Source organism: Pararge aegeria, chromosome Z (assembly GCF_905163445.1).
Source record: "Pararge aegeria chromosome Z, ilParAegt1.1, whole genome shotgun sequence".
Lineage (NCBI taxonomy): Eukaryota > Metazoa > Arthropoda > Insecta > Lepidoptera > Nymphalidae > Pararge > Pararge aegeria.
In genome coordinates, this window is record NC_053208.1 from 7,493,745 (window position 1) to 7,519,768 (window position 26,024).

A 26,024-nucleotide genomic window follows, 5' to 3' on the forward strand; every position below is an offset into this window, starting at 1 on the left:
ATAGTTATGACTTATTTATAGCTGAACCCTGCGACTTCATCCGCGTTATCGTAGTGTTGTGTTAAACAATCTAACCTAGCTACCTAAGGTAAAAACGTTGATTAAACGTGCAAATATACAAACAATTAAATAAAGAAATTCGATCGGAAGGTCAAACTTGAAAAAAAAAAGCGTTTTTTGAAAGGCATAGTCAGATCATTTAATAAATTAGACATATGTAATCATCATGGATTTCATATGTAAAATATTGGCAAAAATAAGGTCATTACTAATGCTATCCACATGAATTTAGAATGGTTATGATAATGTTATAAACGGTTAAAGGTTAAATAAATATTACGGTTAAAGTAAAACCAGTTCTTTAAAACAGCACAGCACAGCTTTTTAAGAAATTGAAATTTGAATGGGTTTTTATCTCGGCATTTTTGCGATTAGGTATTGTTAAAAATCATTATGCGTTTAAAACAGTTTTTGTCTTATCGTGTAAATTTAATAGAAAAACTTATGTTTTTTACTAGAGGAGGCTAGTTTTCTTAATTTCGGGGCTCTTGTTATTGGAAAATCTTTGGAGATTATAGTGTGTTGTATTGTTTGAATTTGTTTATCACAATGTCCACAAACTAGAAACGATAAGAAAAAATACGTTAACCAACTATAGGACGTTTCTCGAAGTAAATTAAAATTACGTTGAATTTGTCATATTATCTTGCTTATCTTTATTTATATAATGTAATAATCCGATCCTCGAAGCCATGAGATTAGCATGAAATTTAAAGAATTTACTTCTTAATCTTACTTCAGTCCCGGTTTAGTAGGTTTTATTTTTTACTCTTGCTCACAAACAGACGTACCTACAGAGTAGAATTTTTTTATTGATAGAGATAACAAAACTTTTATGAGTTTATACTTAATACCATACCATATAACATGCTTCATGTTAAAAATTCTAAAGTACTTTTGTTTATCCGTTCTCACGCTTAGACCACTAAACAGATTTCGATAAATAAATATAATCAAAATATTTTATTGCAGTATGTGACAATATGACAAGTCAATATTAAAATTTAAGTTTCAAACAATGAGTAGAGCAATTGATTAAATTAATAAAAAAATAAATGCAAGGAGATTTTATCTCCTTTCTTTTTAGGAAAGTGCATTGGACTTCTTAGCCCGAGAAACGTCCGGGAAACTCAGACAAAGTCGTGGGAACCAAATAGATTTCCATAAAAGCATAAAAATTTCATTGTTACATTTCTAAGGCTAATTTTAAGTTCGAAAATAATAGAATCAGAACATCCTTACAAAGGTTTAAATTCTTCAAATCTTTTCTTACTACATAATATGAAATGCGTGAATAGGTACTTATAGACGTAAACACCTATACGTAACCGTGATACTCTTATTTTGTATTATATCTTAAGCGATTGGTCCAAATAACGTGCTATAAAGTGCAAGTTTTATCTATATAGGGATCTTAAGGATATTAGATTAATAGAATTTTGTTTTTCTGTAAAAAAAATAATCTCTAAATATTGTGAGATTTCCGGAAAGTAGAAAATAGTGTCACTTTATCAGTAAATATCATTCATTCATAACTCGAACATTGATAACATTGCGCTCTTTGTATACCTACTTACAAAGCAACAAAGATTTTTTGGTATTTGTGGATTGTCATGACTAACTTTATTTGTGGGCATGTTTGTATACTAAATAAATAATTTTATAAATGAATGGTAAACACGTTAAATCTAATGATTCAGAAAATAATTTAAGCCTTGCTAAAACACCAAAATGCGAATGGACTGGACTCTGGTGGCAACTGGCATAGGACCATCAAATTTGTAAATACCTTTAAAATAACGTTGGACGTGCATTGTAAGATATGATGATAATAACTTTAGAACTAAAAGGTAGATAAAAGTAAATAAAAAAATAACTTTATCCAAGTATTTTTGAATTTTTATTAGTGTTTTTACCTACACTTGAAGGAATTATCAATTTAATAAATTTAAAATGCATATAAAAAAATTCGGAACCGACAGGATTTGAACCTGCGACTCTCAGGCCGCGATTGCCTGAGAGTCGCAGGTTCAAATCCTATCGTTTCCGAAATTTTTTATATGCATTTTAAATTTATTAAATTTATCCAAGTGTATAGGTGGCATTCTGTGTTGACATTCGGTGGCTCTTGACTTCCTTCTTACATGAGAATTACACGGTAGTGAGATGATGGCAATAAAAATATACGTAAACTTAAAAGCTCCGACAAACTTAGCCAGGTGTGTTTTTTGTTATCACCATCTCTCATCATCATTTAATATTATTATCTAAGATAACTAAAATAAAGCCTTTGGTTCATTACACTGCTGCTATAATATAATACCCAACTGGAGCATGTGCATGTGGATACCGAATATTAATTTGTTGAAAGGAGATGTTTCATCAATATATGAGCCCTGGTCTAGAAATTGGTACGGTTATAATTCAGAAACATAAAACAATTTTTAATTATTTACTCTCTTTAAAATGGCTTGTTTGGTTGTAAAAAAACAAGTATTTTTGCTTAGTGTCCAGAATTCATTATGGCAATAATATGTCTTTCGGTCTTTCATTTCGCTTTAAGATTTTCGCGTAACTCTCAGCTGTCAGTTTACGTCAAACTATAACACGCCAGCCACGCCATATTGAAAATCGATCATATCAATAATGAATAAAAAAAATTTTTGTACGAGTAAAGTATTCGTTTTAACTCTAAATTTTATTTATACCGAGCTTAGCTAAATTTGGAACATCTTCTTTACACATTTTAACAAATTAGCACTCGCTTCGCAAAAGCTCGTAGGCGAGCTAGCAGTACGCGAGGGTATTTCACGCAAGCACATATTTATTTTTTATTTGTATTAGTTTTGCCACATTATTTTTAATAGGTTCCGATGAGTGTCGTCGTTTAAAGGCGTACCTTCCTACGCCGATTGACCTAATGACTATTGATTTTGCGACCGTTTTCCAAATTTTCAGCTGGTCGTCGTCTCTTCAACTTTGCGGTTCTTGTTTCTCTTGGTATAGCACCTCCTTTAAGTTTTTTTGCCATTTTTATTATACGCTATCCTCCAGAATGCATGAATTGATTTTCGGGAGGGTTTTAATTAACGAAAATTGTGTACTGTCTCTGAGACATATCAATGAAACCGAAAACATAATAGTTTTTAAGTAAACCACTGCCATAGTTTTTACTTCGAGAAATTACATACAGCCCTAACATCACATGTAACATTAAAATAATGTGACTCCTGTCGCTTTATTACGTACGCTTCGCGTAGTGTAGGAACTATGCGCGTGTCGGTCTTTTATCTTCAATAGGGTTGTAATAACTAAACACTGAAAATGTTGTCAATTCGTTGCTTCTTTTGATTTTATATTTTACATGGCGATTCCTCATGAAATATACTTATGAATCCTTCCACGTTACACGTTGTATACATGTATTTATAGAAATTTCAACACGTAAGTACGTATTTGACAAATTGTACTAATACTGTTGTTTTTCAGGCGATCCATTATTAATTGCCCCGGACCATTTGAGAATAGTGTCGCGGACAGATTGGCTAGCGCAACCCGTTGAAGGTGAACTTACTAAGTTAAACCAACCAGCACCATGGGTTATTATTACACACACAGCCACTGAAAGCTGTCATACGCAGGTTAGTTTGAACGTTAAATAAACTTTTTACCCTATTTCGATAAAATGTAACCATGCGTGATCAAATTCATTTATTTCAAGTAGGCCTAATAAAATGTCAAGTCAGTCTGTTTGTAGTGAACCGGTTCGGAAGTCTGTTTCTGCCGATTAGAGCCGGCAGGCAATTCTATTTCAACACCATTTTACATATCTTTATTTTTTCATATTTTGATTTTTTCTATCTTGTGAGAGCTGAGAGCGTAGCGGCCTGCTTCCAAGCAGCCTTGTCGTTGAGAAATTTATCAATCATATAGTAACCAGTTTTTATTAAATGATCCGGAACGAACTATCGCTACTGGTTGTTTAGCTTTGGTTTAGTTTAAAAAACAAAATTCACTTATTTCAAATAGGCCTGCTTTATAAGCCCACAAACAACGGCTCGCAAGGCAGACTCTGCGAAGAAATTACCGGCAAGAAACTCAGAAGTTGCGTTTTCTTAACATCAACATTATACTTTAATTTTTCTTTCCTGCTGGATATAAGAGCGGTGCTGACTGTTTCCAAGCTACGTTTAAGCTTATCACAATGGACAGACAGGCTGACGCAGCGGGGGACTTTTTTTTACGTATAATATGTAAGGATTGGTTATAACAGGAATTGTAATTTGCTAATTTAATAAAGTTGTTGATAAGTAAACCATATTTTAATGCTATATGAGTGAATCCCCATAATTTATTTTTATCGCGATTATTAAAATACTCAACTCGTATTGGGGAAGTCCTTCCGTTGCCAAGTATGATATTGCGAGTTTAGACCTTTGGAGCGTGATTCATCTTTTTAATATTTACCTAATATAGAATCAGACGAATTTAAAAAGCTTTAAGTCAGTTTCTATGATGCAATATTTGACGGATCGCTCGAAATCCTATTTATTATGTCGAGTGAAGAATTGAAATAATGCTCTAATTAATTTGGTCCAAGGAGTTTTTCGGGGAGGAAAATATTATATCCTTTTCCACAGTCCAATAATGATGCAACAGTGAGCTTGTTATAAAAAAGATTTTTAAATAAAACTTAAACTTGATTTCGAGTAGCCCGGGACACTAGTTTTCGAAACTCCCTACATTGGACAAGCAGTGGATGTGAATCGGTTTATATGTGGATGATGATGGTTATGCAGGTGACACTTTAGCATGTATAATGTAATTGAACGTCTAAGTACCGGCGAGTAATTCATGTGGTGGGAGGCTACGGGCATGGCTATTTTACATCCCGCCGACAAAGACGTACCGTGAAGCGATTTAGCGTTCCGATACGATGAGAGGTATGGGTATATTGTAACTGCCATACCGCTTAACATGTTTGTTACCATCTTGGAGCTTGATGCTAAACACGCTGAGCTAAAGGCCGACCACCAGCCGCACGTTTAGCACTAAATCAGGTTATGCTCACCAGCGACGCTCTCAGCCAGAATCCGAAACAGTCGCTATGACCGATACGGTTAGGATTGATCGATTGACACTGTATCATCACCACTAGGTGATATTGCAGTTAAGGACTTACTTGTTATCATCATCCACATGACGTCCACTGCGGGGCATACGTGTATTGTAGGGAGTTTCACAATCCCCGGTCATATGCCGCTTGTTTCCAGCGGCCAATAGCGACTAGTTTGATGTCGTCTGTCCCCCTCGTTGGAGAACGACATCCCAGTGTTTACCGGTGCGAAGTCGCCATTCCACCTTGGAACCCCAACGTCCATCGGTACTCCGAGCTATGGTCCCCGCCCATTGCCACTTCACCTACCCAACTCGTTGAGCTATGTCGGTAACACGGTTTGACGGCCGATTGGCGCAGTGGGCAGCGACCCTGCTATCCAAGTCCAAGGCCGTGGGCTCGATTCCCACAACTGGAAAATGTTTGTGTGATGAACCTGAATGTTTTTCAGTGTCTGGGTGTTTATGTGTATATATTATATGTATTTATGTATGTTATTCTTAAAAATATTCATCAGTCATCTTAGTACCCATAACACAAGCTACGCTTACTTTGGGGCTAGATGGCGATGTGTGTATCGTCGTAGTATATATAAAAAAAAAAACAGTTCACCTACGGATCTTCTCATTTCTGAGATCCTGCTGCATAGGTCTCACCATCGTAGTGGCTTAAAAAAAGCTATGTTTAAGAAAACCATGTCCTTTTTTATTACAGAGTAAATGCGTGCTCCGAGTAAGATTGATACAGTCGTTTCACATCGAGTCAAAGGGATGGTACGATATTGGATACAACTTCCTGATAGGCGGTGACGGCTCCGTCTACTTCGGACGAGGCTGGGACTATGAGGGAGCACATACTAAGGGATACAATAAGTACAGTATTGGCATAGCCTTTATAGGCACATTCAACAACGACTCACCTCCGAAGCATCAAGTTGAAGCCTGCGAGAAAATCATCAGACAGGGTGTCGAGTTAGGCAAGCTAAGGAAAGACTATAAACTATTTGCGCATAGACAACTGCTGTCCACTTTGAGCCCCGGCGATAAAGTGTACGACATAATTAAAGAGTGGCCACATTTTGTGAGCAATTTCAGTGACGTTGACTCTTTAATACCTAAAAAACTTTGAAGATGTTCCCTTCAAAACTGTTCAAAAATATTTAATTGTTTCTAAGACATCGGATCTACAAAATTAGATTCCTTACTACCATCGTTTAAAGCAGTGTTACTTTAAAATTGTATATGCTCTTATTTCTGAATTATATCTTTATTTTCGGGCGGTAAGGTATGGTAAGGTATGTCATATAAAATAGTTATTTTCAATTAATAATAAGCAGTAAACGATATTAGTAGTGGCGAAATCATGGTTTTTCACCCATTTAGCAGCAAGATGGCATAAAATAGAAAATCCTTCTCCTACATGACTGCAGGGTTAGCATAGACAATTTTCTTCCCGGGAAAGGATACAAATTTATCTTCTCCCACAGCTTTATCAACTCTCAGAGCACGGGCGCACCAGTGGAAATAATATATGTGTCATAATAAAGGGGGGTAATCTTCTCCTATTCCATGTTCTCGTGCTTTATGAGGTGGACACGTTAATAGGGGATACCTGTAAGGGGATAGAATCGGGGGATATAATTAACTTGGCCACTTGCTTAAGCACAGGAACATGGAATATACGCATGACGACATTAACAAAGAATCAAATTCAAATTCAAATTCAAATTCATTTATTTTAAGTAGGCCTACTTTATAAGCACTTTTGAAACGTCAAGTATGCATGTTTGTGTGACTCTACCACCGGTTCGGAAAGCAGATTCTACCGAGAAGAGCCGGCAAGAAACTCAGTAGTTGCTCTTTTCCAACATCAACATTTACAATCATTTTGCTATCTTGTGGGAGATGAGAGCGAGGCTGGCTGCTTCCATTCTACCTTGTCATTGAGGAATTCATCAAATGTATAGTAACCTCGCTGTACTAGATGCGTTTTTACACATTTTTTAAATGTATGCATTGGTAGGTCAAGAATTTCCTTAGGAATCATGTTGTAAAAGCGTATACTCAACCCCACAAAGGAGTTCTGCACCTTTCGCAGACGATATGCAGATATCACTAATTTATGACCGTTTCTGGTAAGTCGATTGTTAATTTCAGCTTTTGATTTATAAAGAGTAATATTTTGCCTCACAAAGACTATATTATTATAAATGTATTGCGAAGCTACTGTAAGAATACCTATTTCTTTAAATTTTTCACGAAGCGATTCGCGTGATCCAAGTTTATATATTGATCGTACGGCTCTTTTCTGTAGTATAAATATACTTTCAATATCTACAGCTTTTCCCCACAGCAAGATCCCATAGGACATAATACTGTGAAAGTATGCGAAATAAACAAGCCTAGCTGTTTCAACATCGGTAAGCTGTCTAATTTTCCTGATTGCATGCATATGCAATCAGGAAAATTAAAGCCTAGCGAGTAAATCAGGAAAATTAAAGCCTAGCGAGTAAACTCAGCTCAGCTGCATCAGCTGAGCTGAGTTTACTCGCTAGGCTTTCTATATGGGTACCCCACTGTAGTTTACAATCTAAGGTCACTCCTAGAAAAACAGTGGAGTTTTCTATTTTAAGTGTTTCTCCATTTATTATGATGTTTTTATCAATTTTTTTTACGTTAGGCAAAACAAATTCCAAACACTTGGTTTTTTTTTGCATTTAAAAGTAAGTTATTAACAGTAAACCAGTCTGACACATGTGACAAAGCACGGTTTACGTCGTCAAAATTATCTTTGTTTCTATCAGTCTTAAAAATGAGAGATGTATCATCTGCGAACAGTACAATCTCACAAGTGCCCCTGACATGGTGTGGCAGATCATTTATATACACCAGAAACAATAAGGGACCCAAAATTGAGCCTTGTGGGACACACATTAAGGCAGATGATCCCTTAGACTTTATGTCTTTTACGCATACCCTTTGAACTCTATCACTTAGATAAGAGGCAATTAAATTGAGTGCAACGTTTTTGATGCCATAGTGGCTTAGTTTTAATAACAACGTTTTGTGTTCAACGCAATCGAATGCTTTGGACAGATAGATCACAGAAAACACCAATGGCATTCTGCGAACGTTCTCAGGCATCGTAAATATGCTTTATGAGTCTTGCGCCTGCATCCGTTGTACTACGTGTACTACCTTTAGTGAAGCCGTACTGCTCCGGATGAAGTAAGTTATTTACATTAAAATGATTTAAAAGTTGATAAAGTATAATTTTTTCAAAGACCTTACTAAGAGTTGGCAAGATTGAAATAGGCCTGTAATTGTTAAGGTCATTTTTATGACCGGACTTAAAAAGGGGTATTAATTTACTACATTTCATTAGGTTCGGAAAAATACCCATATCAACACATTCATTAAAAATTTCGGCTAGATAAGGGGCAATAACGTCAATAATGTTAGAAATGACCATCACCGACATACCCCACAGATCACCGTTTTTTTCAACTTTAATAACCTGAAATTCTTTACAATATCTATTGCAGATATATGTTTAAAATTAAATAAAACATTGCACTCTTTAACATTATCTCTCAATATACGCTGAGCTGCTATTGGTGAAGAGCTTAGAGAATCTGTTAACAAAATGGGAACATTCTGAAAGAAGTTTTCGAAAGTATTAGCAACCTCCCTGTCAGACGTCTCTTTATTGTTATCAACAATAAGTTCAAAATCCACATCACGAGATTTAGTTTTTCCTGACTCGTAATTAACTATTTTCCAGGTTGTTTGTATTTTGTTATCAGATTTCATTATACTATATTTAATGTGTAGCGATTTCGCATTAGTGCAAACATTCTTAAATATTTTAGAGTATTTTTTTACGTGTTCTACGAAAGTTGGAGTATGATTAAATTGTTTTTCATCATACAGCTCATACAACTTCTCCCTACTTTTATATATACCTACAGTAGCCCAGTCACTAAATTTTAATTTATTACTGACATTGATGTGCTTAAAGTTGAATACTCTATTAAATTCGTTGTTTATAGTATTAAATAGTGCACTATAAAGACTGTCCGGATGAAAATGTTCGCACGCAATACCAGGGATTTTCGCAGAAATTTCACGTTTGAATCGCATTAATTTAGTCTTAGTTATTGGCCTACACTTTATAATTTGTCTGCTTTTATTGATAGTATTTAAAACAGTAATAAGTTGACCACTATGATCTGACCTTTAATTATTAATTATTCTTTTATCTAAAATGTCACAATTGAAAAAAATATTATCTAAGCAGGATGCTGAAGTTGCAGTTACTCTAGTAGGTTCACTAAAAGTGTGACACAAATTAAAACATTTAAATAAGTTAAGCAATCTAGCAGTTGTTGCATTTTCTAGTAAAATGTCGACATTGAAATCGCCACATACAATTACTTTTTTAGTAGAAAGACACAAACGCTTTAGTACATCCTCCATGACATTCTCGAAATCGCTAAAGTCACCTGAAGGGGTCGGTATACACTCACTATTATAAATCGCTCCAGCTCCATACAAGACAGTTCTGCAATGCGTTCAACAGAAAGACCAACTATGTCTTTTCGTTCTTTACAAATTATATTATTACGTACAAAAATTAAATATCCACCGTGAATTGCAGTCCTTCTGAAGAACGCACTTGACAATATAAAGTTATTGATGTTTACTGCTACTTGTGTACCAGTGAGCCAGTGCTCAGTTATACACAGAATATGTACATTGAGTTTCTCCACAAACAGCTCTATTTCTAATTCTTTGCCGGTGAAGCTCTGTATATTTTGGTGTACAATGTTCATATGGCAGAGCTCCTCCGTTGTCTTATTAACTAGTTTAAATCATTATAAAATTTCTCAATAGTACTAGCGCAAGTACTAGGGTCAGTAATAGAAATAGAAGTACTTGAAGTACAATTTGTAAAAGTGTCAATAGATCGCTTAGAATTAGAATAGAATCGCTTTCATATTGTATTTATAATGATATACGGTTCACGTATTAAGACAAACGTATTTCTTTAACATTCGAAATGAATTGGTAATTATTTTCAATACATATAACTGCAAAATCGCGATCCGCCATGACAGGTAGAAAGCTGAAGTCGAAATTATCACGTCACGTCGATATAAACTAATTTTGTACCGCTTGAACTTAGAAAACCTCTGCTTATACAGCATGTTGTAATTTCAAACTGTCAGAAGCTAAGTTTTTTCTTATGAATACCAAAATCCATAATCTATAGCTACGGAAGATTTGCCTATATCGTCAAGTGTACGGCCATGACAACCGGCGACATATGGTTTCTTATGTTAAATACAAACCATACCTGCAACTCAGTGGCAATCGCGGCCTGAGTGCTTTGCTAATGCCAATCAAGCCATGGCTCTTTTACCACCGATACCATAATGCTGATTTATCACGTTGTATCAATCTTAAAACACAGTCCCTTTACCACTGGAGCCGTGGTATGAGGCTGTCAGTACAGGCTGTCTGTACAGTTGTCACCCCGTCGGAGCGTAAGACTCGGTTGACTAAGGAAACATAATGGGCAAATAAGATAGGACAGTAGCGTTCTCTGTGCCCCAACTATCAACTCAAAAAAAATTCAAAATTCATTTATTTCAAGTAGGCCTAATATAAGCACTTTTGAAACGTCAAGTCTGTCTGTTTGTAGTGACTCTACCACCGGTTCGGAAGGCAGATTCTACCGAGAAGAATCCGGTAAGAAACTCAGCAGTTGCTCTTTTCCAATATCAACAAATTACAAAGTCAACTATAAGTAGTTGACTTGTATGTCATCGTAAGCGAAGCATAGGCAGGACAGCATTTTAACTCCCGATTATGTCCACTGAGAAGGTAATAAATGTATTTGTCAACTGTCCAAAAGCACGGTAACAGGGAAAGTAAGTTTACCCTCCTAAACGTGTAATATTGATTACACGTTACCACCAAAACACTCATGCTCGGAAGCAGAAAAAACTGGGTGAAGATAAAAATTCTTCCTTTCCCCGTGGAGAAAATTCTCTTTTATCCGTGGATAAAACCTTACGACGTGACCCGGGGAAGCGTGGAGGTTATCACAGACTCTTACTGACTAAAACCTCACGGTGTTCCTAATCATCGCTTAAGGAGGAACCACGGGAAAACTGAAGTAGACCCACCCTGGGGCAGGACGTGTCAAGTTTCACCAGCCAGAGGCATGCCAAAACAACAACACGACAGCCAACTTTGGACCGTGTTGTGGGTGATTAACGACCCCGTCAACCGAAGGCACAAACAGCAAAAGAGAAGAGAAACACCCACGTCGGCGATTGACACATTCAATGTGTCAATCGCCGACGTTCTCAATAGGTCCCGGCCGTCCAGTTCCATATCTCAAATTTATTTGGAAAAAAAAAGAGTTTTCCAAATCTGTTTATAAATAGCCAAGTTCTGAGGTAGCAAACATAAAAGAAAAACAATCGAATTTTACCGAATCGCTTTTGAGTAAATTTATTTCATTATGTAATATGTCTATTTCATGATATTAAGGAATAAAGCAACATCACAGTTGTAAGATGATTTCTCAGTAAATACAAGTGCGGTCCGTCCTTTATTCCCAGAAAGTAATTTGACATTTATAATGTTACTTGTTTATTTTTCTTTCCATTCCAATATTCGTGCGATATATTTTTAATACTATTTTTGGTCAGTTATTCATTCAAAACCAAATCATCGCAAAATAAACGTAACCTTTATTCGAGGTTTAATGATCACTATGTTATCACCAAGTATTATGTGAATATAAGTGCAATATAATATATCTTGTTTAAATATATTTTTGATGAGCTGTATGTACAAAAACCATTGATTTAATATTTTTCTATCGAACTAAAATTAATAGCGGCGATAAATGAGGAACCGGTAATCAGTATTGACACCTAATAAAAGGCAGAGTGTGAATAATTACCATGATATTAATGAACCAGTTCACATTTTTAACATAATTTTAATTTTAAAAATATATCATTCTTTGTTGATGTTTTGGTGGTGGAGAAAAGTGCGCATGCGTGCTATTAACATGTCGTGTAAAACGGGTTACTAATGCTATTGGGAATGAAGTGCAGTAGGTCATATCAATATTTAATGTAAAAGCATGTTTACAGTTAACAATTCTGATTCAGTAGTATATCGTCTTTTAATGTATAGTATGTAAAAATTTGGAATAAAGGTTTTAAGGGATACTTCCTATCGAAACAATGCCACACATCGGTCAACAAATCGGTTACCAATTGAGACTTCTATTACATAATCTCCGTTCATATTTGTTAGAATTATGTATTGTTTTTTTTAACAATAATTAGTATTACTTTATAGAATTAAAAACATACAGAACCATCATTCAGCCATTATAACATGAAGTGTATTGTCTAACAAAACACGTACGTGTCATTTCACACCCGCGAATGTTGCTAGATCAAAAACTTTTACTCATTTTCCCCATTTTATGGTAAACGTTTAGGACATTAGAGGTAAAATAATTACAGGAATGGAGTAACTATCAGCCTGTTTGCAAAACACTACTTAATTGGAGTTGTTTTTGATGCTTGAATATTTAAATATTGGTCGTGTACACGGTTTCTGTATGTTCTTAAATCTGTGATTAACTTGAATGAAAAGTTTATTTTTACAAAAATATATTTGAGATTATTTTAATTTGATGTTAAGTTTATTTAGTACTTTAAGTTTTTTGTGTATTTTATAAAGTTTAACTTTAACCGTCTAAACTAGTTATAAAAGTTAAAATTGTATGTAATCAGTGTGATTTGAATTGACACATGACCGTAATCGGCGCCATCTTGTAGCGTGTTATTTAAAATCTTTTATCTCTGTTTTTTACTGAAGTAAAACGGAGAAAGAGATATAAAGGCCATAGTTTTAAATAGTCCGTTTGAACTAGTTCGACTCTGTGATGACTCAGTAGCTGTAGTTTAATTTGAAGACAATATCTGCATTGGCGATATCAGGTACAGAATCATTTAGAATTCTTTTGTTCTATTATAGGTGGACGATTGTAAGATTTATCTTTTTTTTTGTAATTGTAGGAATGTGTGGTGATTTGAATGCTAAAAAAATACTGTGATTACAAACTTTGCTCCCATTATGTCTTCAAATGTGTTAAGTGGATAAATGGATAAGTCTTAAACGGATTTTTTTTTTAGTTTTTGTGTTTGTGTTGCACGTTTAAACACACAATTTATATGTACATACTTACTTTACTTTTATCAGAGATTTATATAGAAAGCAAAAATTATAAATTATTAGGTGCTATAAATTATTGATATTTGTTAGATACTTACAGAAGTTTATAATATGAAACCATTGATCATAATATACTTTTGCGAAAATCCTTACGTCTTGATTTTGTGACTTTGTATCAATGTTCCGTGCTAAGAAATAGTCAATAGGTTTTTAGGACTATTATATACTAGGAAAGAACTATTTTTCATTATAAACGTTTTGTGTATATAAACTTTTGAAACACGCTGCGTTTCCATTGTACAAGTGCCCTGTATACAAGTTGCATGCAAATTATTGCACGTAAGAACTTAAATTAATTGCCTGCAATTTACAGACTAACTGTGCTTGTATGTAATTGTATATTTAATATATGGCATTAAAATAACCTTCACGTTTTCTGAGTGCTGATTTTGAGAGATGTAAAGTAAATTTCGACAACTCTTGACTGGCAAGTGTTTTACGCATTACGCGTACGGTGCTATTTCAATTTAATGTTGACTCAATGCCTTGAACTCCTGTATTCAAGGTACAAGCTTCGATACAAACACTTCCTTAGAATTTCCTACAACTTGTATGCTAGGGGAAGAAAGCTTTACGTATCTAAGGCGTACACATTTGCGTGTAGGTAACTAATATCCGCGTCATACTTGTTGGAAAGCACTGGCACAATAGAAACGTGGCTTAAGTAATATAAAGCCAAATATGTATATTTTTTACAATTTGCAAATACAATTAATGTAAGATTTGTTATTATTACTGTAAAGTGTAAAATTATGTATAGTGTAGAATAATTAATAAACAAGTGCCACAATATGATAACCATCTTTTTCTAAATTGAACCGTATAAAATCAAACTCCATTAATTGATATTTACTTAAATCTATTAATACGATTTTTTCATATTCAAAAATAATTAAAGTAGACCCGACTCTTATAAACATTTTTGAAACATCGAGGTTGGCGGTTTGTAGTGACTTCCGGCTCAGAAGGCAGATCTTACCGACAGGCAAAAAACTGCATGTGCTGTTTTTCAACATCAAAGTTTCATCGGGAAAGAATTTCAATAAAAGTGAAATTAATATAAGTATATGAACCTCTCAATATACTCTTTGAGAGTAACGGCGCGTAAGTTAAGCAGAGCCGGCCTACCGCAGACGTCGTGGCAGTGGGGAACAGCATTCTTTGCCCTGGCATAACATTTATTTAGGAATCATGTAAATTTAATTTAATTTAATTTAATTTCCGTTTAATCTGTAAATGTTGGAAAAACACCTGAATTAAGATGGTTATCGGACTCTCGCCTTATGTGAAATGCAGGTAGTGGCGATCTACGAATCTTTGCTCTTTAATTGAAATTTTATATATATTATTGAATATTATATTATATTACATTAATAGGTACTAGGTGGGTCTTCCTGCGCGCTGCAGTATAGCTCGGGGAATATAGCACTCATGTGTGAAAACTTCGATAGCGCGATGCAGAGTTTTCCAATGATCCTTGTAGCGCCCTCTAGTTTTATAACGTGTAGACCTCCACAGAAAGACTGCCAGTGATTGACCTCTTCGTTCGTATGCTGATTTCATACATGAAACGTGTCGACCTGTGCTCTAGTTTCCGTGATATTGTTAAATTTAATTTGGGAAATAACTACTGAATGATTAAAATCGCCTTAATTATATATTAATTAATTTTCAGCGTGAAGCGGAAATAAAGAAACAATTGCTATTGGTGACCTTATGTTATAATTAACTAGCGAACTAAAAGTCCCGGCGAATTTCGTACCGCCAAACATTTTTTTTTATGATTACTATATGCTGATTATCTTTTGCTTTATCTGCTTGTGCTTTTTATCCTATTCCGGACTAAGAATAATCCAAAAAATCAAATATAACAATTTCTCCAGCCGTTCTTAAGTTATAAATGGGGTAACTAACACAACTTTCTTTAATATACATTGTATATAGATTTAATATGAACCTATATTTTCAGTTAGTATTTAATATTTTTGTTAATGTTTGTTTAATCTGAGGATTATAGTTAACATTTTGCTTGCCCATGTGTTTATCATGGTTAGATGAAGGGTTTGAATATTTTAGTGCAGAACCTCGCTTACCAACCGTCCGAAGTTTCTATCATTTTCCAAAATAACAGCCAGGCGTAGAACCTTAGAGACGCCTCGCCTAATTTTACTTAGCTAAAAATTTCATTTTTGAAATGTTATGACCGTGAAATATTAAATAGTGAGCGAACTTTTAAACATTCGGCCAAGTTGAGTTGATTTGGGTAGGTGTCGCCCTGGGGTACTTACAGATCGGTTTTGCTTAGATCCGCCAGACTGGCCAGCCCGGTTCTAGTTCAAACTCCGTGTCGTTCTGTTCGGTTGGGTCTTTGTTATTTAGTTCAGTTCAGACTCGTTTGCTTGAGTCGTGTCGTTTCTATTTGTTCTGCGTAATATCACGTTGTACAAAAGCCACGATATTTGAAGTAATACTTCTTTTGGCGCGTTAGGGAAAAATGATGAGAGTAAATTTTTACAACAATTTTGTTTTGCAATAAATGGTTTGAAACTACACTTTGAATTGTCAAAGTCTGCGGGCTCATTCCGGTAATTTAATTGATTCAATCGTACAAACAAAAATCTCAAATTTTAATGATGAAAGAAAAATATAACTTCTAACGCGTGTAAATAAGTACACACGCTTTTTTTATCATTCTATCCTTAAGCTATTGAATCCGCGTTCACTTCTGGAGTTGAATAGAAATTGTAAATTGTATGTAATTATATTATATAATTTCCATGGAGTATTATAAAAGTTGCCAACCATTATTGAAACTTGTGCGGCACTGTACCTAAAATTAATTCTACTACCAATTCTTTTCATACAGCATTTTTGCCTTTTAATTATGTATTGTACCGTTCAAATAATCCCCTGTATGGTACGTCGAAGCATTAGGTAGTTTTAAATCGTGCGGTAGTTAATAGTTGTCCTTCAGCTTGTATTTCATTCGAGTACGTATCTCATTTAGTTATCTATTCAAACTAGCTTTTATAATTACCGTTGTGAACATAGTGCCTAATCGTTCGGTGGAACCTCGTTTAAACACCTCTTTAGGGTTGCAAATTTGAACAACTTTTATTCTATACAAAAATAATATTGTTTTTAATATTATTCTTTTTAATGATGTTGTTGTGTACATAATAATTGTGTTTATACATACGGCATAAGAATTTCGTTTTTTTTTTCATTCCACCAAAGTTAGTCCTTGACCCATTTACCTGTTATCCAAACCTTTTGCGGTAATGTAGTTATATTAATCCCAGGCCTAATCGGATTCGACGCGACACCGTACCGAAACAATATATCACTTAGCGGCACGTTTAAAAAAAATAACAAAATGTTACAAGGTTGTCGGTATACCTATTTATTCAAAATTGGATATAGTTTAAAAAAGGAGACTACACATGGAAATTAATAGGTAAGTCTGATATCCTAAACATAATATACTTATCCTTAATATCCGATTGTCGGAAGACGTACCTGGGCGTTTCTGTGTAAAGTTTATATGTCGCTCTAAGAAAGTAGTGAGACAACCGTTTTCTTTATATATTGAGTTTTCATTAAAATGATAGATAACAAGCCTGATTAAAAATAGCCGTAAAGTAAGTACCAATAGCTAAATAGCTAAAGCGATTTCCGTACTCGCAATCTTGGACACAATCATTCTATTACGTTTAAGAGTACATCTGAACTATGGACAAATCATAAATTTTAATGAACGTAAAAAGACCTAAACATAAAACTATTAAGTACAAAGGAATTTAATGCAGGTCAAACCGCAGTTTATAGCTACTTCTGTTCTGTTTACCTACATACAAATCAAGTAATTTAACCAATAGCACTACATACAAATTGAATAGAATATATTACTTTAGTTTCGGTGACAACCCTAAGGTCTTCTCTATTTGTGATTCCGGTTTCCTGAATAGTTCAGTTCTTTCGTGCATTCGGTCACACTGAAATAAATCCGGCGAAATGGTTCATTACAGGTATCATATAAAAAAACGCAATATGAAGCGTAATTTAGCAAGTAATCCTGACCATTCCAATAAAAAGAAGCGATGCAACATCGTCACTGAGAGGTTCAAGGAGTTTTGCGCGAGGACCGATCTTCACGGATTTAAATATATCACTAAGAAGGGAGTGACTGTACCTGAAAGGTTTGTATTACCTTTAAGTACTTTTTATAAGATTAACGCTTGACTAGACACCTACTTAAATATGTTAATATCATAATAAGCTCACTGCAACACTTACTAAGGTATGTATACGACGTGTAACAGAATAATGAAATAATAAAGAAGGATGCCTAAGTATATTTCATAAGGAATCATCCTGTAAAAATATTGAATCAAAAGAAGCTTATTTATTTTTTAAGTGTTTCCTTATGACAACCATTCACCATTCCAGCGGTCCCCAACGTCCATCGGTTCTCCGAGCTTTGTGACTATGGTTTTTATACAGATTTCCTTATTCCTGATTTGATCACGTAGAGATACACCTAAAGGTGGGGTCCCACGGCCCGTGTTATGACAGGCCAGATCGCACCAGGCTAAACCGACACGCCATGGGAACCGTCGGTAGTCGGTCAGTTCAAAGGCGAGGCGCGACGCGGCGCGGCGCGACGGTGCCTGCCGTAGCCTGTGCGTCTGCGTCGGTTCTAACTCATTCATTTTACCTGCGGCGGCGCGTGCGCGTACACGCACATGTTGGACTGGACGAACGATATAATATTCGAGTTTTTAACTCTCTACGAAAACGAACCAGCGCTTTGGAATAGCTCGTCTCCACAGCATAAAAACAAGAACTATGTCCATGATGCGTGGTTACGGATAAAAACTAATTTAAAAGGAGGAACTATAGGTATTACGGACTACTGGCAGTAACGACAGGGCGGTACAGGCTGACAAACACCTTGGGGACGGAACGGCGTGAAACGTAATCAGCCGCACAGGCATCCACAGGCGTCGCACGGTCCGGCCTGGCCTGTGATAACACGGGCCCTGGGACCCCACCTTAACATAGCTCTCTCCATCGCCCGCGGTGTGACTTCTTATGAGACCCATAGGCCGCGACCACGTTTCGCGTAGGTATCTACCTAAGTATTATATAGTCAACGGCAACGCTTTTAACTAATTTTTTAGTGCTTGTTATATTGTAACGAAATTTTTTGGTGATGCTATCAAGTCGGCATCCGACAAAATCTTATTTTAGTAATATTTTAACTGATAATTATTGTGATAACATAAACAAGGTCTCTGGTTAGATTCCCGTCACGGCAGTTTAGGAATTTATAATTTCAGAATTTTCTCTGAGTCTCTCTAGTTACCACCCGTTCATTAGAAGTGCCACAAAGCGGTTTAGCGTTCCGGTACGATGTCGTGATGAGTGGTTAAGGCTTAATATAACTGCCTAACATAGACATCAGACATCATTATCACTTACCACCAGGTGACGTGCTGACAAGAGCTAAGTTATAGTGGAATATAAAAAATAGTTGGAAAAACCAAAAGTGCACGCCTCATAATCTCATTCATTACAATAAAATTGAGATTATTTGTAAATAATAATTAAACTACATATAATTATACCGTGAAAAGTAATAGGCTTCTATTCAACAAAATACTAAAGCCTATATGAAAAACCAACTCGAGAAGTGAATTATTTCGCTCGTTATCGTGACCACAAGATACGGGATCCGAAAATACAGACACACGTACGTCCAAGTTTACAAACAATTTATTAATTAGTTTAAATAATAAAAAGAGATTTAAAATTTTTGTTAAAAATAGTGTTTTTCTCAACATTTGTCTATTTATATTCACTTTTAAAAGCAATAAAGAATAAAGAAAGTGACATTTTAAGTTGGAGAATCTCTCGGTGTGCGTAAACTGACAGTAATACCCACCTCAACGCTTCCCTTATGAGGCGTGCAAAAGTGTGAGCCTGACGTTGCAAATTACTAAAAGATATTTTTGTTTCAATGCTAAGTATTTATTTTAATTGTCTCTTATATTACTTGCTTACTCCATTTCTGTCATTCAATTTTCTCTTAGCCAAACTTTAATTTTACCAGGAGTATGTGGGCAACCGCGGTTGTGATCAGTATTTTTATCTCGGCTTTCCTTCTTGTGACGGCGTATAACTGGTACGCTAGGAATCCTGTAGTGACAGTAAGTAGTCCTTAAACTATCATCAGTCATATCAAGCCATGTCTCTCAAGCTAGAGACATGGGCCAGGCTTTGCAATCAACTACACTGCAATTGTTACATCGCACACTCTGCTGCACTGCTACGCCTGTACTTTCGTAATGCAACACTGTCTTATAGCAAATTAACTTATAATAATTAGAAAGGAAGTTATGATGTTGATGCCAGAGCTCGGAAACTGGTAAAAGTTATGATGGTAATATTTGCGAACCGGTTTCATTAAACCCGGCATTGGAATCATTTCGGTTAAGGTTTCGGTTTCGTTTTTTTAACTGGAAAAACATTGTTACATCGCACACTCTGCTGCACTGCTACGCCTGTACTTTCGTAATGCAACACTGTCTTATAGCAAATTAACTTATAATAATTAGAAAGGAAGTTATGATGTTGATGCCAGAGCTCGGAAACTGGTAAAAGTTATGATGGTAATATTTGCGAACCGGTTTCATTAAACCCGGCATTGGAATCATTTCGGTTAAGGTTTCGGTTTCGTTTTTTTAACTGGAAAAACAGAGAAATCGGTTCTTAATTAATTTTATTCAATCGTTACCGTTCTTTTCGTAATTTACTACGCGCGCTTTTATTTTTAAATTAGTCAAGAGTGTCATCATATTATGGGTACCTAAGTAATTTTTATTCCTAACGTTAAGCTTTTTCTATTTTTATGAAGATCTTGATTTATATGAATCGACACTAAATCTATTTAAAAGATGTATAATTTATACCATTTTAGTTCTTTGCAGCAAAGTAGAACTCGCACAAACTAGGCAGTTTTGTAGTCAAAGGATTAGCGCATCTTGCATAAACCAGTTAATTTAGGTCTATCGTTTCGGTTCGTTCGTACATTCAACCGATAAAATACAGAACATTAAAATAAACCGGTTATTAACCAAAATTATCCTGGAAATTGAAACCTGTTCCGAGCCTATTGATACTCGTACATTCCATACATCTATTTGTAATCTTTAGAACGGCCCGTATGGTCTAGTGCATGTTTGACTGCAGATCACGATGTCCTAGGGTTGATTCCCGGTTTGACAGTGAACAGTATTGAATTTTTCTATCAAGAAATTCTTTGTACCAGCCCGGAGTTTGGAATTTGTCGGTGATTAACCCCCGTGGTGATTAAGCCTTGGAGAACACACTCATGATCTCTTACCGTTAGTGTCGTTTCATTCATTCCATCGGACTATAAGAGTGAGAGAATAAAGAGTGCACCGGTGTTTGCGCACTCACCTGTGCACCTATAATGTGTCCCGCGTAGTTGCAAAATCTCTCTGTAGGTTTATCACCATTGCTGCCAATTGTCTTGTTTATATTTAATTTTTAATTCTAGTTATATTTTTGCAGGTGGTAGAAACTACGCAAGGTGTTGTTTGGGATATTCCTTTTCCAGCGGTAACGCTATGCGACGTTAACGTTGTATCCAAGAGTGCTGCTCGAACGTTTTCCCGTGAATTGTTAGTAAATACCTATTATTATTATTTTTTAGGATTAAGTCAAGTTGACAGTTTTCATTATTTATAAAAAAAAAAAATTTGGAAAATCCAAAAGTGCACGACTCATTAATAAAATAGCTATCCAATTATTTGACAATAAATAACGAAAAAAAAACACATGAGTCGTGCAAAATAAAAAGAAAAAAAAAAAAAAAATTTAAAACAGCTGTACTAGGAAAGTGATGCCATAGGCGCCCCGGGTGGAATAAAATGTACATAATATCTATAGATATAGAAATATCACCATCCATGTTAATGTTACATGGATATATATAGATATACAGTCTTGCAGTTTTCGTTTTTTATTTTATTAATTGCAATTAAACTACACTGAATTAATTAATCATTCGTATTCAGTGACCTACAATAGTCGATTAGAATTTAAAAAAAAAAAAATTAACTCAAATAATGGATTTTTTCACAAGTTAGAGTGTTTTCGGGTTTCACACATGACGGACAGGAAAATTTTTTTGACCTATTTTGGTGTTTTTTTCCAATTCTATTGCAGTAAATCAATTTTTTAAAAGCATGGAATTAATCTCCATTAAATTATCTCGACAATAGTATGCAAAATATCTTGATTCCGAGAACTAACAAGGCTATAATAATAAAAATAGCCGCCGAAATGAGGCGAAAAAAATTTTTCGATCGTAAAGCACTCTCTGATGCTTCGCATCATGAGTCGTGCAAAAATTTGATTAAACTGGCGATTAATTTTAATGAAATCAGATCACGAAAAGAGTATCGAAAATGAGCTGCTAATTCCGATAGCAGATCATAAATTGAAATTGGTTGCTCTACGTTTGCAATCCCTTTTTCTCACCAAAATTACCTACTCAAGGGATTTTGATAAAACAGTTCTAATGCTTATTATATAGCAGAGTAGCACGCAGGCTAGAATTTATAAATATATTGAGTAAATTGGTCAAAATATTATAATTATCCTGATGACAGTAATAAACAATTTATATTCTAAATCAAATCATGACAGGTGAACCGACGAATACGTCACATATAAATTAACATAACTTCGAAATAACTGCTTATAAAAATTTTTAGCAATCAAGGGATATTCTATGTGTCAATCGTAAAGTTTGTGTTAATTACTTATTTCTTCTAGGCGTTTACCCGAAAACGTCACGGCGGATTTCATATTCGACACCCTCAGACTGATACCTCTGTTACATTCTTTCGACAAAGCTGAGCCAGATCAGTTAAGGGACCTCCAAGTTCTTCAAGATGTTTTGGAGCTAAATACAATAACTATAGAAAGGTTATTCAAAACAGTGAGTTTTAAAGCAGTTAATGTTTTGCAACTTAGGTCTTAAGTCAACGGGCTTTTAAACAAGAGGGGTCCGTTTTGTGTGCGTCGAAGCCATGCGATGGTTTTTTTTTTATTCAGTGTGTTCTTTATCAATAAACCAACGGAAAATATATTTTTCTAGGGAAATAATAATGACATTACACACATTTTATACATTAATTGAACAGTTAGACGGTTTATATTTATTGTAAATATTAATTTTAGTTTGTAATTATTATTTCATAGGGTTAGTTAAAATGACAACATAGAGGAAAATAGAGTATATTATATATATATAATACTCTTTATCTCAGAAAAACAAACAATTCCCGTTTGTAAAAAAACCGTAATTAACGGCGACGAAGAACGTATATATGGCCCAATTTCGATGTTTTTTTTTTTAAACCTAAAGTGATCGAAATGGTTTTAATCTATAATTTATGATGGCCACCGGAATTAATACAATAATGAGTATTAAACGGATTGCGCTCTGATTATGGTATATAGCTGCTAAGCAATTTCTGCTCATCACAGTAAAAAAGCTGATTGTGAGGTTCTGGAAGAACTCCTCCACCTTCAACACCCCGGCCTAGGGAAAAACAATATCTTGTAAAGGGTTATAAGCAGTTGACATTCAGCTATTATAACTCAGAGAATTGCAAAACTACCCACTACAAACCGTAGATTTTTTTTTTTTTTTTAATAAACACCGACTTTGTTGTAAGTAAAATGTAGAAAATTACGAGGTACTTTACTTTTAAAAAGGAAACCGAGTTGGTTTAACAAAGTTGGTTCTTTTATGACAAAAAACTTTGTAGCTTAAAGGTTATTTAATTTGTATAAGTATAATCATCACATCAATCCATTACCGTCCCACTACAGAGCACAGGTCTCCTCCCACAATGAGAAGGGATTAAGGCGGCAGTCCACCACGCTGGCCCAGTGCGGATTGGTGGACTCAATTAATTTTCTAATTTACTTATCATATTGTCATATTTACTTATTAAATTGTTACCTTAAGTGTCATCATTATATAAACCCGTTACCGGCCCACTAGGCCACTACAGAGCACGAGTCTCCTCCCACGATGGAGGACATTATGGAGAACTCTCAGGCATGCAGGTTTCCTCACGATTTTTTCCTTCACCGATGAAGCAAGTGATATTTTAATAACTTAATACGCTTAATAACTATGAAAAGGGGATTCGAACTCGGCTCCACGACTGTGAAGTGGAATTCCTGGGCTATCACAGGTTCGCCATATATTATTTACCGGTTTTTCTTGCAGGTTAAAAATATTTAGTTTTCCCACACAAAAGCTAGTAGCAACTAGCATCATGTGGTTATTAGACAGCTTTGACGGTTAGGTAGAGGTGCGTGCTGGGATTCGAACTCGGCCCCCCGAAAGTGAAGTCGATCTCCTTACCAATGGGCTACCACCGCTAACTTACATAAAAGATTAAAAATGTTAAATTTTTAGCTTTCGCCTGTCGACCTCTGTAGCAACATCATGGATCGTTGCATGTGGAAGAACACGATATATCAATGCAACCAAATCTTCAGGCACATATTTGTGTCAATCTATTTCTGTTGCACTTTCAATTATTACGGCGTCAAAGATAATGCAAATGAGTACGTACGTATATATACATCTTTAGTTCATAAAATTAAATATCATTTGTTATTGAAAAACATTATGTAACTAGCACGCTTGAGAGGTCTAGATGATGGTCTGTGGTGGACTGAATTCTTTTCATTCTGAAAGGAGTTAATGGGTTTTGAGGACGTGGTGCTGGAGACTTCTTCTGGGAGTAAGATTTTAACTAATATTTAATGAATCTTACTTGCGGTAACGTGTAATAACACTTGTTGCGTAAATGCCGCTCTTGCAGTATATTTAAAACAACACAGCGTTTGTGTTTGCCGCACTCGCAGAACGCCGGAAGAACACGCCAAGCGTGTTCGGCCGCATCCTTGTAGGTACATTTATTTTAACACGCCTAGCGTGTTCGAGCCGCACACGCGTTACGTAGTTTTAAAACACAAACGTTTGTGTTTTCAGCAGCCAACGAATAGTTAACAAGGAATAGATATTAATTATTGCCTACTACTACTTAAATATCTATCGAATTAAAATACCTTTTTAATAAACTGGTTCTTCATTATCATCCCATTACCGGCCCACTTCAGGGCGCGGGTCTCCTTCCACAATGAGAAGGGGTAAAGGCCGTAGTCCACCACGCTGGCCCTGCGCGGATTGGTGGACTCCACACACCTTTGAGAACATTATAGAGAACTCTCAGGCATGCAGGTTTCCTCACGATGTTTTCAAGCAAAGAAGCAAGTGATATTTAAATTGCTTATACATAAATTAGAAAAGGGGATTCGAACTCGGCCCCACGAGTGTGAACTCGAAGCGGTGATAGCCCAGTGGGTAGGCCCACTGGGCTATCACCGCTTCGCCATATAATATTTACCGGTTTCTTTTGCAGGTTAACAATATTTAGTTTTCCGACACCAAGGCGCGTAGCGTCATGTGGTTATCAGACAGCTTTAACGGTCATCGTCAAAACTGACCCCACAGATTACTACAGCACTAACTACGTTTCAATCGGGACGCTCGTAAGTCTCATAATGACATTCCAATTATAACTAACACAGCTCGATTTCATTTTTCATGTCATATAAATTAGAACACCTTTTAACTTTGACATTTAAACACACCAGTGTTTAAAGGTCAGTGCACTTTTTAAAACAGGGACTGGTAAATGGAACGTCACTAAACGTTTTTTTTTCCGTGTGGAAATCCTCATGTATACCGCCACACCACGGAGAAGTGCAGTGGTTATGCCGCAGTCTTAACGACTAAAACCCCACGGCATTCCAACTCGTGGCCTGGTGACTGGGTGAGGGTCATGGGAACGCTTTCGCACACAACCGCTAATAAGCCAGCAAAAACGTCACTAACCTAACCTAACCAAAGGCTAACCGTGGCTAATAAAGCTTCAATTAAAGCTGGCACTTAGCGCACCTACCTTTATAATAAATAAATAAATATACTACGACAATACACACATCGCCATCTAGCCCCAAAGTAAGCGTAGCTTGTGTTATAGGTACTAAGATGACTGATGAATATTTTTTTTTATGAATAATATACACTAATACAATATACATATAAACACCCAGGCCCTGAAAAACATTTTCCAGTTGTGGGAATCGAACCCACAGCCTTGGACTCAGAAAGCTGGGTCGCTGCCCACTGCACAACTCGGTCGTCTGAATGTTGCTTAGCGGCAGAAATAAGCACTTCTCCGGCCATATACTACCACGAAAAGTTCTTCTACTTAGACCACTATTCATGCAGTTTGATAGTAGGTACCTATTTCTTAGGTCGTGAGCTAGTCTGGTAATCTCCGATGAAAAACGTGAGTTCAGCCGTTAATAACTTTTCTCACGATATT

General features: G+C 35.6%; 1 protein-coding gene across 1 annotated transcript in view; it reads left to right on the forward strand.

Annotated features, from left to right (window-relative positions):
- LOC120636446 overlaps positions 1–26,024 on the forward strand; it is a 96,886-nt gene that overhangs the window by 3,989 nt on the left and 66,873 nt on the right. Inside the window, exons 4-8 of the mRNA XM_039907924.1 lie at positions 3,550–3,701; positions 5,891–6,109; positions 21,109–21,218; positions 21,615–21,626; positions 25,068–25,182. Of these exons, the coding sequence (XP_039763858.1) occupies positions 3,550–3,701; positions 5,891–6,109; positions 21,109–21,218; positions 21,615–21,626; positions 25,068–25,182 (608 nt within the window). The remainder of the gene's footprint in view (positions 1–3,549; positions 3,702–5,890; positions 6,110–21,108; positions 21,219–21,614; positions 21,627–25,067; positions 25,183–26,024) is intronic.